The following is a 16358-nucleotide window of genomic DNA, read 5'->3' as shown; positions in this document are numbered from 1 at the left end:
CAACTAACAATAATCTAGTTATTTAAGGTATATTTGGTTACAAATGCCCAAAGTTGGAATATAAATGCAGAAAATACCTCTATGTCTGTAGACCATAATCTGCCACAGTCAGGATAAAATTACAAGCCTCCTGTTTCAGGGGCAGAGGCTGGACACCGTGATGATCACACAGCACCTTATCCAGGTGCTCCTGTGCTCTAAGAACATACTATGTTCCTAGAGGAGAAAATGAAGAGTGCTGACTGCCAGTCTCAGTTCTAAAGGTTCCATTGTTGTAATACCTAGATAATAGTATTTCCCAAGAAACAATGTTAGGAAAGGTTTAGAAGTAGTGATTTCTTGCCTCTATTTCTTTAAGGGTGTTTTCCATATTATCTGTTATCCCAGCATAAACCATTGTTTCTTTCTTCTTGGTCTCTAGTATTTTCATTTCCTCCCATTTACTGAGAATTTTACACCTCATAGATTCATGCTGTTCAGAAACAGAAAGAGGTTTTTGTGCTCCCTTTGTATCCTGTTGTCTGCAGGTTTCTGGAAGTATAAAAACATACACACACAAAGACATAGTTAAAAGGACAGAGCTGGAAGTGGAAGTTACCTTACATCTAAGGCTGCATCCATAGCGCTTTCAGTAAGCATACCCGATAACAAGCTTGAGTTAACCGAGCCAAACAGTACAGGACAGGAGCACCCATGACATTACCCTAGCTCAGCTGATGCTTGCACCCACTGTACCCACACTTAATTTCCACCTGCAAATGTCTGAACACTGGCAAATGAGCTAGGCCACTCACCTTTCACTGTCATCCCAAACAAGGCCCTTTAGCACTTCATGTAAAGAAATGGTCAATCTCTCTATACAATGAGAACATAGACAAGGAGAAAATTCCTGTATCCCACACCAGCATGAGAAACTGATAACAGCATATAAGGAGCAGAATAAACATGCTGTACTCCCTCAGCAGTTCAGAAAATATACTTCAGTATTTTACAGACAAACTTCGCTGCCACCTCACCCACTCACCTCACTAAAACAAGTAAATAGCATGATCCTACGAGGTCCTACACAGCCAGCTCACAGTCCTGCCCAGCCAGGGTCTCACTCAACTCAAAGCACTTTTCAGATTTTCATAGCTTGTCAGTTAGCTCACCTGCAGCCTTTCAGTCTGTTCTGCTGTGGTGGGAGCTACAATACAGCCAGCTCCTCACTATACATCTAGGAAATGAGGGAGTCTGCAGGCACAAACTAATAGTGTCCTTCACTCCAAGGCCATACAACTGGTCAAATACAAATAAATAGGACAGCCAGGAAAAGTGTCAGGGTGTGTGGTTATACCTCCAAGGCTCTGCAGTTGCAGAGTAGGTGGAGAGAAGAACGAGAGGGAGGGAAATCACTGGCAAAGGGAATGGGAAAGGGAAGAAGAACAACTCATCTCTCCGCTGCATGAGACTTCCTAATGGTGTGGCCTGGCTTGTCTGACTGGTGCGGTGAGCAGATCAAGAAAATCCTGGTGATTCAGGGGCTACCTTGAAGCTGGCAGGGGCTTTTGAAGCCCACCATAGTTCACATTAGGCATGCTTGCAATCAAACAATTTTGTGCCATGCTGTCTAATTCAGGACTACACCACCGTGTTGGGTAATGAGGATGTTTTAACGATTAAAGACTGCCTGTTTTGATCCCAGAACACCTACATTTCCTACTCTCTGAGCAGCCTGTCAATAGGCAGCCAGCTCCTTCTGCCTCCCTCTGGTTTGCAGTGCAGTATCTGTATGCAATCAATAGGTTCAGCAAGAGCTGACAGCTTTGATGGAAAGCGAGACAGGGTGGAGGAAGAGAGTGTGAGCCTGACTTAAGTGATGCACTCACTTGTGTGGGAAAAGTACAATACCCTACCGTACTTCTACCTCTCCCCATCCCAGGGGCTAACAGCTGCTAGCTTCTCAAAAAGTCCTCCCCTTTCATGTGAGCCAGTCAAAGTGAGAAACAGAATAACCTTCCTGTGGATCAAGAAGGCTACTGGATCTGGAAGAGTTTTACAGAAATGCTACATTGAGAGAATCAAATAATGTCTTTTTTATTTAGAAAAGTTTTGGAAAACATTTTATCCAATTAAAAAAAAAATCCCCATTTTTTAGTCTGGAAAAATCATAAAATTCTCATTTCAAGTTAAATTTGAATGAATGCTTTTTTTTTTTTTTTTTTTTTTTTTTTTTTTTGATTGCTTAGCATCCCACCTCCCAAAACAAAAAGGAAAATGGTATTTGCAGAGCCCTGTTCCCTGAGGTGCCTGCACTTGTTGACACATTCAGGCCCCAGTTTCATGGCTGGGACTTCTAAATACAGCTGTAACATGAAAAGAGGAACAGCAACATTTACATCCTTCTGACTTGGCTGGTTTTGATTCCTCAATGTGTAATTAAGGAAGGTGGGGAAGTATAATGTTAACTGATTAAGTACTTTTGAAATTAGTACCTGGTAGGGAGGAGAAGGGGAGAAACCTTTACCCGCTGTTTAAATGTCTTTATATCATTTTATGCAAAACCATTCCTCAGAAAAGCCTTGGCCTAGAGAGTTCTGATTGTTTTATTCATTAGTACTGCAGGAGATCTAGAGCCAATGGCCGATTTTATGTTTGTTTGTTTTTTTTAGTGGTTGTCTGCAAAGCTCTGAAATTCAAAACCTGTAGCATGCTGTAGAAACAAACATATTCAGGGAAGCTGCATCAAGAAATGCATTCATTGATGTGAAGACAGTTATACTGGGGAGGAATTTAGACCATTTTAAATGCTAAGGGAAGGAAAAACAAGAGCAAGCAAACAAAGCAAGCAGAAGCTGATTTGATTGTTCATTGTTCCTACTTACAGTGTGTTTGTAAAAGTGAATTAGATGCTAGTGGTAGGAGCTGCACATGGTGAGGTGAACAACTGCCCACAGCCTGGAGTAGGACAGTGACACACTGAGCATAAAGAGTACTTAAATCTTTCTCTTCCCTCAAAAGGAAATGCAGAAGACATTTCATATCACTATTTTAACAGCTATTTCCTTATTTGCCACCTTATAATTTGCAAACTGGCATGTTCTCATACTCTAGAACAAAACTATGCTTTGAGTACTTTTTATCAATAAAGGCATACAATGAAGGTATACTGTATACAGTTATACTGTATCCTAATGGAATTTTGCAGGATTTCCCAGTTCATCATCTATTAGCTTTTCTCATCACCCTTCCACAGCTGTCCAGATTTACATATTTTATCTTACTATGGCTAATTCAAAGATCCTGATCTAGATTCCACTGATCAAAAGCCTTATCAAAAGATACTGTTTCCCAGGCAGCACACAAACAGACTGTAAACTTCATTTTTGTTACAGAAACATAGTACTCTGCAAGTATCCAAAAGGGACTGGACAATATTATGGCTAACTAGAGGATCCAGGGCTGGTACAATCAAGACTGAAAAGACGCTTAAGATGGGCTATGAAGTCACATGGTTTAGGGCTTAACCTACTCACAAAAAGCATGAAATCCAGTTATCACACTTCTTATAGCTGAAGGGTTTAATATACCGTCCCCTGAGACATCTTTAACACACCAGAGTGTTGTGACTCTGACAGTGACAGAATCGGTCGCAGACTCAGAGATGATTTGGCAGTTCCCTAGGTTCCTTCAGTGCTAGAAAGTCTCCCATTGACATCTTCCAGTTATAGATAAGGCGAGGAGTGAAAAATGTAAGAAAGATGTCACATGACTAACTTCATTAGATGTCAGCACATTTTGATCATACTAACAGAAAAAATCTCAACAGCTGAGAATATTTTTTCCAGCTATTTAGAACACTATAGAGCCACAATTTACACCATATTTCATCTTTAATCAGAACTGTCCTATCCCTTACCTGTTTTATCCTCTGAAGTCTGGCTTGTCTGTAGCGCGATCTTCAATTCATCCTTCAATCTAGAATAGAACAAAAGGAACAAGAGATTCACAAAAACATTTTCAAGATCCTTTACAAATTATGTGAGTACATAGTTCTTACATGTAAGGAATGTTATTATATGTATGGCTAGTGGAATTGCTTGCCAAGCCACTTTCAATAATTTAACAGCAGTTCTAGCTAACTGAGGAGGCCCCAGTTGACTAGAGTTTGGCAAATATGAGGGCAGTAAGGATGATCCAGGAAATTACAGGTCTGTCATTCTGCCTTCAGTGCCAGGGAAGGTCATGGAGTAGATCATCCCAAGTGCCATCACATGGCACGTACAGGACAACCAGCTGATCCAACCCAGTCAGCATGGGTTTATGAAAGGCATGTCTTTCTATGACAAGATAACCCACTTAATGGATGAGGGAAAGGCTGTGGATGCTGTTTACTTGGACTTGACAAAGGCATTTAATACTGTTTTCCACAGTCTTCTCCAGGAGAATCTGGCTGCTCGTGACTTTGACAGATGTTCACTGGGTTAAAACCTGTCTAGATGCTCAGGACCAAAGAGTCATTGTGAATGGAGTTAAATCTGGTTGGCCACCAGTCACATGGTGTTTCCCAGGCCTCAGTACTGGGCACAGCTTTGGTTAACATCTTTATTAACAGCATTGATGAGGGGATTGAGTGCACCCTCAGTTAGATTGCAGACAACATCAAGCTGAGTGAGAATTTTGATCTTCCTGAGGCCAGATTGATAGGCCACATCTAATTGCATGACCTTCAACAACGCCAAAGACTGGGTTCTGCGCTTGGGTCCTAACAACCCCAAGCAGTGGTATAGGCTTGGGGAAGAGTGGCTGTAAAGCTGTCTGGCAGAAAAGGACCTGGGGTTGCTGGTCAACAACCAACTGAACATGAGCCAGCAGTGTGCCCAGGTGACCAAGAAGGCCAATGGCATTCTGGTCTGAAGCAGAAATAGTGTGGTCAGCAGAACTAAGGAAGCGATTGTCCCTCTGTACTTGGCAGTGGTGCAACCTCATATTCCTTAAATCCTGAGGGGCCCAAAAGTGAACATGGTGCTCAGTCTCCCTCTGCTTCATTAAAATTGCAGCTTCTTTTCATGGGAGAGGAAATTTCTTGTTCACTGTATGAAAATACTGAAGCAATTACACGTTACCTACCCACATAGACAGATAGGCAGCGCAATAACATAAGTGGACAGTTTAGTTCTGTATACACTTTAATATTCTTTCTTCCCTTCTCCTTATCAAATCTCCAAAATCTTATCAGATATTCTAATATCTACTAACCAATTTTATTTACCGAACAAAAGACAAAAAGTCTTGTATGAAAGTCTTTTCCTCTGCCTACCCTTCAAGTTTTCCTTCCCACATGGTCCATTGTAAGAAAAGGAAAAAATTGGTCTTAGGCTTCCAGTGGCAAATAACGCATGCAAATATTTCAGATTTTGATTGTTAATTTTCCTGCAAAGCTTGAATTTTATCATTACAATACGGCAAGATTCTAAATTTCTGTGGTAACAGATTACTGTCCAGAACTGAAAGGTCTTCTAGGGTATTTATTTATTTACCTAGAACTGTCAAATCTCTCAAGAACTACACTAAATCATTCTAGGATGTTTATCATTATTTTCTTTCAGCCCTTTGGCAGAAGACAAATGTCGTATTTTCCCCTTTACCTTTAAATACTTATAAGAACTTGCACAAAAATCAATCTCTGTAGCCTAGACAAAATTTGTATATGCATGATCTATAAATATTACATACTATGCCCTGATCCATCTTAACTTCATGCCAGTTTGACTTTATCCCACAGTACTATGTAATAATGAATTGTCTCTGTATAGACAAGCATACATGTGTAGAGTGCTGGACCACTATTATCCTCCTGTTTACACTAGCAGAAACTAGGGAACATGAGTCTCTTTCACACTTTATCTCAAATGCAGAATCATCCAAACTACATTTCGAAAGCACAATGTAACGCTTAATGTGTACACACTAAATATTATGGAAACAACAACTGCAATGACTTAAAGACCTCAAGTCATCTAGTCTAGTTAGAAAACTGTTTACAAGAAAAAGGGATAGATAAGTCAGGCAACCACCAGTTTAGTGAAAGAGTGATTTCTGAATTCTTCAGGCTGTTGAAAGATAGTAAAGGGAGAAAGAAGAAGAAAGTAGGTAGGCAAGATCTCCTGCAGGATATTTTTCAAGCTTAAAGACTGGAGCTCTGGGATTAACCAGCCATAAATTCCAACACTCAGGTTAGCAACCTAGATCAGAGTTTGGAGCAGGAGAAAGGAGATTTAGAAGCTGTGATGTATAACATCAGCGTCATGTAACAGAGTCATGGAAACATGGGGCCAGTCCAATGATGGCAGAGTGCCTGAGAAGGTCTGAGAATTAGCTAGTCAAACCAAGTCTGGTTTTAGAGGACAGGACACCAGCAATAAACAAAGGGCATGCTTTGTTGCTTCCATTGTAAGGAACATAGTTGGGTTCCAGCAGAAGTCACAAGTCTAAAATCTCATGATGCAGGCTGCTGCCCATGTGGTCAGGAGACTTCTCTGTCATGACATTAGCTACCTGAATGGCATCAGTCAGGAATAGCAAAACGGGAAACCATTTGGGCTTCAGAGCCTTAGCTTCAATGCTAAACTATGTCCCCCAGTGTGATTGGTATGAAAGAAAAAAGAAATATCAGAAATATATATTAAGAAAGCGGAAAGATAATTACCTAGAATAAGTCATCCACAGGGTCTAATCTTTTGAAGTTTCTGAAAACTTCAAGAACTTGGTTTACTTGTTGCTGTTTTAGCCCATTTAGGTAGTTGCTACTAGAGGGATTGAAAGCATTTGCAACACTTACTCTTTGCTTCTTTCCAGGGCAGTACTGACTTTTTTCATGAGAGCCTTCAGGTATTTTCTGACAGACTGTATTTCTGAAGCCTTTGAGGACATTGTTTCCATCCCTTTGACCTGAGCCTTTAGAGCCTGTAAGAATGCATATACAAGAGTAAAATGTCAAGTCATGTAGCGGCATTATTTCCTTTGCAAAACATGCAAGTTCTGGTACCATTTTTAAAATTATGTTTTTAGTAAAAATAAATTCTGATGAAAACTTCTGAATGAGATATTCATAAGACTAACAGCTAACAGGCCCAGGCATGAACCAAAAAACTATGGCAGGTTTTAGAGTTGGCCAAAGAGTTTCTTTCAATTTGTAACTAGATTAAAGGCCTGTAACAGATTATAAAATAAATAAATAAAATAATAAAATAAAATATTACACAATTATAGACAATTATACAGAAAATTTATTTTTCCTTTGCACATCCCAACCAGCCAATATGAAGACTCAGACCCATGCAAACCCCTGCTTTTCCAACAATCCTTTCAGATGCTTTGCCATGTTACTTATTCTAGATGTTAATGATGAATGCAGCACAGCTTACAGTATAAACTTTCATTTTCATTTCAACAGACTGTCAATATCAAAGAGAAGCTCCAAGGCTCAACGCCAAAGAGAGTGGATAACTAAGGCAAAATCTTCAGAGCAAATCCAAACAGTCTGCTCAGGGTCAATGCCTGAAAAGCATCACCAGCCTAAAAAGCTAGCAGGGCAGAAAAGGGCTAGTTTTAGAGTAGGGGAAGTTAAAGAGGAAGAATGCAAGAGAAGGGAGCAGAGACTCACAGGTCCAAGCTAGGCTGAAATGGGGTCCTGGCCATAGATAGGAGGAGACCCTGGAAAGGCTCAGCAATGACAGGCAGGGCTCGTAGTACCCAGTGTCAGGGTCTGACATCTCCTCTGTTCTCTCCTTCTGTGGTGGAGCACGCCTTTCCTGGTGCCTTTTCCTTTTTCCAGAGATGAGATGATACTGACAAGGAAGTTAGGAGGAAAAGGGGATGCACAACCCTACTCCTGGCAGCCTGAAGCCAATGTCACCTCCTGCACAGCATCACTTACTGCAGTAAGCCTGACATGGAGCCACTGAAGAGGACACTGGACTGTAATAAGCACACATCCTTCTGCCACGTTCATTGCATGTCTCACAGCAGAAATTCAAATTTGGCCACCTCTACAAAGAACAGAGAAGACATTTACCTGAGGCCTCCTCCCTCTATGTGCCTTCAACAGCTGTCTATATGTCTGTAACCTGCCTATGAACCATAGCCCTAAAGGTTTGGACACAGAGGAAAAGCAACTTTTCACAAGGTTGGATGTGCCTGTTCTAGGGTTGAGAGTGAAGCCCCTTACTCTTTTCAGAGAGACCACCAAAATGGAGCTCAGGCCAACCTCTTTATCTATTATTAGCAGTGGGGGACACATGCAAATAAGTAACAAGTTTGATACAAGGACAATAGGTCTGATACTTCAGAAATCCAGCAAAGGCTATTCTCTGCTTATTCTGCAGCAGCTACTTTCTCAGTTATTATCCCTAAGTGTTGCTACCACAGAAACTGTAAGCACTGAAGCAAAGGCACTAGATCTCCCATATCAAAGGTAAGTCCAGAAAGTGCCCATGTCTGATTTCAAATACCTCATTTCTCTGTAGCATACTCAGGGAAAAATTCACAACTGTACGTGGATATAAAGATGTCTCTTTTCAAAAACAAAGTCCTTAGGCCTTACAGCATAATTAGGAGCAAAGATCAAGAACCAAATATTACCTTGTATTGTGCCATAGGCAGAGAGTCCAGAAGCATCATTATGTACAGCTCATACTCACTCTGAACAAATTGAGAGGAAAGAATGTCAGAAAATGTTTAACACAGTCTAGAGATTATAAAGTCTTGTTTCGCTTTGGTTCCAGAAAAATCATAACTTTTGTGCTGGCATGAGGAGATTAGTTGTGCTGCCACACATGGTTTTACTTAAAACACAGAGTTAGTATTTGCCAATGTTATACCCCATACAATTCAATTACCCAGCTAGCTCCTCTTCCTCAAGGATTACTTGCCTGTAATACCTATCTTTCCCTCACCTATAACTGCTGAATTTCAGTGTGTAATTATTTGTCAAGAAACAGAGGAATTACATTTTTCTCCTCAGTTCTTTCTGGGAAAGTTAATGTAGAATTTATGTCATTAGCAACACGTTACAGTGTACAGAATCAGAGTGTAACTTCATTTTTATCATAAACATTTTATTTCTGTTTCACATGCAAATTACTGTCCTGAGTGCCCAGGAAGAGAAACAGATTTGATTCCCACATAAAAGGCTTCAATCGCCATCCTTCAGCACAGTGAAAAATCAAAAAATAGGAAAAAATAGGAAAGTCATTAATATACGTCAGGTGAGAATTATCACTCCTCACATGTGACTGTCATGAGTGAGAGGTAGACAGGTAATTCACGTGTAGGTTACAGATAGATTTTTTTTCCAAAATACTTTATGGACTTTAAAATTAGGGCTAGAGTTGAGGTTTTGTTTGTTTTATTTTTAATAATGTATTTTTCAAACTGTTCAAGATGTAGCCAAAAGTTTTGTGTCTGTGCAACTCACACAGTAAATTTGGGGAAAGCCTAGAAAAGAACTTACAAATCTTTCCCAAAAGCTGACTGCTCTTCCTACCTGATCAGGTACATTCAGCTTATGTTGTGCTAAATCTTTGAAATAATTCTTACCTTAATTTCCTTGAGAATATCACCAAATATCAGAGAACTGTTGCATATATCTTCAAAAACTTCCTCAACAACCTGTAGTCGCTTGAAATTGAGGGGATCATAGCCACAGATTTTCTGAAGCTCCTGGTAAAAGCACCAACATTAACAGCTACATATCCACATGCGCAGAAGGTGCTCTACAGCAGTTGCTCTACAGTCAGAATAAGTTACTTTGTTCAACTTCATGTCATTTCTTCTGATAGTATGCAGTAAGAAACATCATGAGAATCCAGATCAAGTTCATAGTCATAACATGAATACTGCATTTTTATCACAGTAAGAAGAAAGATCACATTCAAAAAGACTGGATGTACGGATTATTTAAAAAAAAAAAAGTAGAAAACGAAGAAGTCACTGATTTGTGTGGCAGAAGACAATTATGACATTACACCTCAACCTATTGCTGAATGTCTTGCTTACACATTTACAGCCAACCCTTCCATAAGCATAAATTAGTCTCTCTACTGATTTTAACAGATCATCTCCAGTTTGGAAGAAGCAGACCTGGGAACATGTTGCATCCCTTAAAGCAACTGTTGTTAGCTTAGGAAGACATAATTAATATATAAATAATCTTATAAACCCTATCTAAGGAATGCAATGCTTAAAATCATATGCTTATAATCTCATGGTTTTACATATCAGCTCTGAGTAATAAACCTGAGACAGAGAAAGAGTCTCTCAGGAAACCTCCTCTATTATAAAAACTCTTTCTCCAGAGTGCTGCTGGCCTCACCTCAAAGTGCTCTGTTCCTAAGATTAACTTTTCCGAAACAAGCCTCCTAGGTAGATAATCAATTGTGGCAGTTCTTCACTTTGTGAATATCCTTATTTCAAACCAAGGCTGATAGAAATTTTGACCATTTAATCAAAGGCCAAAGATTACCATCACTGCAAGAGTTACCCTATCTCAAAAAAAATTTACTTATTCAAAGTGTTTCTGATAAAATGTTTTTCTGGGAAAAACTGTTTTGAAAAATACAAGATCAAGCTGTTACCCTGCTATAATACATCGCTTTGTCTTAAATGTTTTTCCCCCATCCTTTCTTCCCTTTTCTCTGGCTTCTTAAACCAGAGGCATAGGAGAATGGTTGCTTGAAATCATTTATTGGGGTGGAAAGCAACCATTTTGGCCAGTTGCTTACTTGCATGACAGATGATACTTCCTAGAATCCGCTGGAGAATGGAGCTCTTACTCACACTACCCATTTTGTTAGTTTACCTACCCCAGGCTGCTTTCATTCAGTTCCATCTCTAATTTCTATGACTCCAGTACCTTATTCTTACTCCCGCAGCTGGTTCTAAGAGATTGCTAATGGTTACCCCAGGGCAGTAACTCAAGTAAATTCTAGAAGGTGTATTTGCTTTACTCACCAAATTCACTCCCCCCATTCTACCCATCACATGAGGCCAGTCAGAATGCAGCAAATATCTGTGCATAAAGACAGTCTACGGCATGCACAGAGAAGGTAGCTTTTACAGTTTATCTTAAACATGCTCCTAGACAAGAGGCAGAGCTGCTGGCCAAATGATTTTCCCATGCAGATCACTAGCTTGCAGTATCCTGCTTTACTGTATACTTAGCATTTCCACAAGACAAGAGGAGGAAGAGAAAACAGTGGAGTAGAGTTTTAGTTCAAGGCTTTGGAACACAGAGTGGATGCACCTTACAAGAGGGCAACTAAGCAAATACATGTGATTAGTTCTCTGAAAAGAAACAGGAGGGTGATTTTGCCTAAATGCATTCATTTAATTTTCCTAGAATACACATAACCCATCCACCTAGAAAGGTGCTCCAAATTTTACTTTTCCATCAGTTTTGGGGCTCTCTTACCTTAGCCAGCTTCCTTTCATGCTGTTCTGATACTTTTTTTCCTGTTAAGTCATTCTGTAACAATTCATGCTTTGCTATGAACTCCTTCTGGAACTGTAGGAACTTGTTAAACTGATCAGTTTTAGTTACACCAGCCAAATATGAAGGTATGAACTGGTATTCTTCTTTGGCAAGCTCAACAGCACACTGTCGGCTGTTCTTAACTGGTTTGTTTTTCAGCACCATAATCTCTGACATATCTAACTCCTCACTTTTCAGACGCATATGGAATCTGTCAGTTCCCTCCTCTGCTTTCTTTTTCAGTGCTTTCAACTTTAATATTTCTGGTGCATTAGAATTTGCATCTACTGAGGCACCAATGCTGATCACAGGTGACTGTGGATGTCTGTCGTTGGGGAAGGAAGATTCAGCCTGTGCTGGAAGCAGAGGAATGCTGGAACAAAAGTTGCCAGAACAATTTTTCATCTTCCTTGTTCTCTCATGTTCAACCAGGAATTGATTTCTTTCTGTGACGAAACTAGTTTGCTTCCTGGCAGAGTACCATCGTCCTTGTTTTATTTTCTCTGAAGGCTTATAAAGCTTGTTATGATTTAAGTGTCCTGAGGTGTACTGCTTAACATCTGTTCTGTAGGTCAGTTCCACGCTATCTGAGGGATGAGCCAGGCTCCTCACTTCACGGTTTCTCTCCATGATGAAATGGATTCTTGTACCACACGCTTATAAGAAATAGGAAATAATACACTTAATAATAATACACAAAATACACTTGAAAAAGGGAAAGCTTTGGATGACCAAATGTTTTCACAGATCAAAACTCTCCCAGTTCTATAACAGAACATTTTAAACAGACATGCCCTACAAAACTATGCTACCTTCCTTCTTATCCACAGCAGTATATAAATAGTATATAAATAACTAAACAGACCTGGACACACCAGTAGGTTCTTGCTAAGCTCAGACTCTGCTCATTTGCTCACACTGATTGGTAACGCTCTCTGTTTTTTGTTTGTTTGTTCCCCTCCCCCAGCCCCCCCCAGTCTCTCCATGGTCCTGCTGCTTAAGGAGCCTATTATGCCTAACATTAGGCCCATGGTTGGTCAGTTTCTACTGTATATCAAATTACAAACAGCTTTAGACATTCAGTCTTCTCATTTTAAATCTTTGTTCATCGTCAGATTATATTTTGCTACATGCTAATCTTGTCCCAGTTTCTGTATTGCTAATAGTTCTCTCCCATCATCTACTCCTTAATGTCTTTTATAGAGAGAAATATTATGGCTCCTCTCAGCCTTCATTTTACCTAATAAAAGAAAATAAGCTTGATATATATATATATATTTTTATCTATAAAGTCAGTTTTGTGAGGTAGTCTCACAATTCTTCTAGTTATTTCAGTAATGATGGCATATTCACATGAGATCGCTGTTACAAACTGCAAACTTTTTTGAAACTCAATTATTATTGTACTCTGGCACAAAGTAACCTAATAAATGAGTCACTGTTGTGCTCTGAAATGTTGAGTAGTATTTAGCCTTATGTACACAGATACCCTGCTCCTGCAGGACCTTGTATCCTTAGGGGATGAGGCGGTGATGCCCACAAAAGCAGAATTAGGAAGACAAGAATTTTGTGAGATATTTTAAAGGGGGAAGAAGTTTGGAGGAAAACAATGCAACTCCTTTCAGTGCTGCATAGAGACTGAGTATCAGGAGGCAACCAAGGTGCCTATGGGTGCTTAGGACAGCTCTCCATATCGGTACAAGATCTTCAAATGGCCACACAGCCTGACAGATACCCACACGATACATGAAAGCAACTGGTACCTGCAGGAGGCCATGCTAGAAGGGCAGGGGCATGGCCTGACCTCAACATCCCACTCACAAGATCTACTGGCCACCCATGAGAAAGTCAACGAGAAACACAACAGTGCATTTGCATTGTCAGCATGTGCCAGGATGACTGGAATTTTGCTGTCAGTGCTAGCAACAATAAGGCCAGCTACAATGAGCTAATGTTTCCAAGTAGCTCTTCTTTTTGTCTCCCTGTTCTGGTTTCAGTTAGGACAGAGTTAGTTTTCTTCCTAGTAGCTGGTAGAGTGTTATGTTTTGGCTTAGGATGAGAAGAGTGCTGATAACATGCTGATGTTTTAATTGTTGCAGAGCAGTGCTTACACCAAGCCAAGGACATTTCAGCTTCTCACTCTGTCCTGCCAACGGGCAGGCTGGGGGTGCAACAAGAGCTGGAAGGGGACAGACCCAGAACAGCTGACCCAAACTAGCCAAAGGGGTATTCCATACCATCTGACATAGGGATCCATAGGGATGGCTAGCCGGGGTGGGGAGCCGGCTGCTTGGGGTTAGGCTGGGCATCGGTCAGCAGGTGGTGAGCAATTGCATTGTGCATCACTTGTTTCATACACATTATTAGTGGTGGTACTATTGTCATCATTATTGTTGTTATTATTGTTGTTATTATTACTTTCCTGTTTTAATAAACTGTCTTTATGTCAACCCACAGGCTTCACTTTCCCATTTCTCTTCCCCATCCCAGACAGAGGGGGGGAAGGGTGAGTGAACGGCTGTGTGGTGTTTAGCTGCCGACTGGGTGAAACCACGACATTCCCTAGCACAGCCTGCTTCACCTTCTCAAGATGGCAATATAGTTAAAAGAGATTCCTCTTAGCCCACTCCTGCCTCCCCAGCCAAGCCAGTCTGCCTATGGCTGCTGAATTGGTGGCACAACAGGTTTTTGTTTTGTTCTGTTTTTTCCTGGCAAGCTGGTCCTGTCCAGTGCTGAACATGGAGGGCTTGGCATCAGTGCTTGTAGAAAAGGGCCTTCAAGCCAGTGAGACAACATTGCCAATACAGTGACACCTCCAGACAGCCATCCTGAAATAGGAGGACACCTCTCCTCATGGAGGGACACAGACCCTGCAGAGAAACATACAGAAGCACCACCTCTACATTTATACCAGTACTAGACACCATGATTAAAATGCATTAACACTAATGGGTAAAGCAAAGAAACATGTCCACTCTACGCAGTAGGGAAGGGAGACAAGGGGCCAAAAACGCCCAAGTAAGCTTTTTCCTTCACTCATCACTGAAAAAGAGGAGCAGGTGGCTAGTACAGGTAACACAGCGAGAGAAGAGTAAATAAACGTTATAAAAGTTATAGCCTGAATAGATAGATTAGACAATACTTAATGTGTTGCTGATTTGGCTGAACCTGATGAACATCTGTCTAGTATATGAGAAAAACTGCCTGAAACAGTCTCAGATGCATTAGCAGTTACTTTTGAGAAGACAGCTGGAGACAGATGACCCACCAATGATGGGAAAAGCTTCAGCACAGGGTCTATCTTTTAAAAAAAAAAAAAAAAAAAAGTGGGGAAGAGAGAGAAGAGAGGAGTAAAAGCTCAGAAACTTTACCTTCAACTTCCCAAAAGAAAAAAGTATCCTGGAAAAATAAAATTGCTTTAAGAACCTAAACAACTAATGATGAGCTGAATAACAACAGCATGTTATTAGTGTTTTATATTAAGGGTGTTAGTGCAGGGGAAAAACAGTAGTAGCGGCATATTTTGACTTTACTTAGGCTTTTAGTATTGCCTTTTATAGCATTCTCCTAAGTGAGAAAAAATAATAATCTAGAAGTAGGTAGGCTAGCCTGGGTACAATAAACAAATAAATAAATAGAATAAACAAACAAACCAACAAAAAAAGTAAAATTATATTCAAAGAGGAATTTAAAAGTTTCTTTATCCAAATGAAGGAGGTACCAAGCAGTATTCTATGAAGATTCGACTGGAATCTGGACCTGATTTTCCCAGCATTTTTATTTATATTGTGGATGATGGAATACACAATATGCTTGTTAAATTTACAGATGATATGAAATGGAGAGGGATGCAGATAGTCTCAGAGACAGAGGTTGGAACTGAAAATGCTTTTGATAAATTAGAGACATTCTGAGAACAGCTGCATGAACTTCAATACGGGCAGAAACAATCAGCTGCCCAGCAGCCAGCAACAGCTGGTTCAGTAGAAAATTATTTAGAAAATATCTTGGGAATATTGTGAATGATAAGGTCAACACCACTCAACAGTGTCAGTGTGGTGAGCAAGACAAATGCCATTCTGGGATGTACAGAGCACTATTGAAGATGAAATACTCCTGTCAATGCTAGCAGCACAGAAGAGGCTTCAGCCAAATGTTGTGCCCAGTTTCAGCCACTGCTCTTTGGGAAAGATTTAGGACAACTGGAGGACTCCAGACAAGAGTGAGTTGAAACCACGGCTGAGAAGAAAAATCATATAGGTGGAGGAATTTAATTTAGCCTGAAGAAGAGACTGAATAAAGGGAGAAAGAGCAAAAACCATGCATGGCTGCCCTTGCTACCCAGGAAAACAGACCTAGGAACTCACATACACAATCAGAAAGTCAAATCCTGACCCATCAGCTGAGATAACATTTTAACCACCAGGATTCCCTCACTATTAAACAATATTAGAAGCCCATATTTATTTATCTGCAGTCAGAGCCTTGACTTACATAACAAGGAGTAATATATTTATATGGGATAGGCTCACTGGAAGAGGGTACACTGGGGAGAATTAGAAGACTATAGATACGCATAGGTTTCAAGTAGCACAGAATAAAAGCTGTTGACTGACATTTACTAAGACAGTCATTCCTTCATTCCTTATCATTCCTTCAACAACAGGGACTCAGGGAGTGAGGAGTGGGGGGAAATAAGTTAATTTTCCCTTCTTGCCACTTCAGTCATTTTTTATTTTCTTATTTTTAATTCTTCTGATTTGAGAACCATTTAATTGTTACTGTGATTGATTTGTGTTGCAGGGATGGAAATGAACATGATAATAAGATTGTGATTTTTTCATAA

General features: G+C 40.2%; 1 protein-coding gene across 2 annotated transcripts in view; it reads right to left on the bottom strand.

The window, feature by feature from the left end:
• C3H6orf118 (chromosome 3 C6orf118 homolog) overlaps positions 1–16358 on the bottom strand; it is a 33358-nt gene that overhangs the window by 6931 nt on the left and 10069 nt on the right. For both annotated transcript variants that reach the window (XM_038176174.2, XM_072035845.1), the window contains exons 2-7: positions 11453–12168; positions 9580–9702; positions 8623–8682; positions 6821–6945; positions 3899–3957; positions 344–531 (exon numbers count right to left, since the gene is read on the bottom strand). In XM_038176174.2, the coding sequence (XP_038032102.2) occupies positions 344–531; positions 3899–3957; positions 6821–6945; positions 8623–8682; positions 9580–9702; positions 11453–12168 (1271 nt within the window). The remainder of the gene's footprint in view (positions 1–343; positions 532–3898; positions 3958–6820; positions 6946–8622; positions 8683–9579; positions 9703–11452; positions 12169–16358) is intronic.

The sequence above is a fragment of the Anas platyrhynchos genome, chromosome 3 (genome assembly GCF_047663525.1).
Source record: "Anas platyrhynchos isolate ZD024472 breed Pekin duck chromosome 3, IASCAAS_PekinDuck_T2T, whole genome shotgun sequence".
Classification (NCBI taxonomy): Eukaryota; Metazoa; Chordata; class Aves; order Anseriformes; family Anatidae; genus Anas; species Anas platyrhynchos.
Note: the sequence above shows the minus strand (reverse complement) of the source record. Positions and strands in the feature narration are given on the sequence as shown.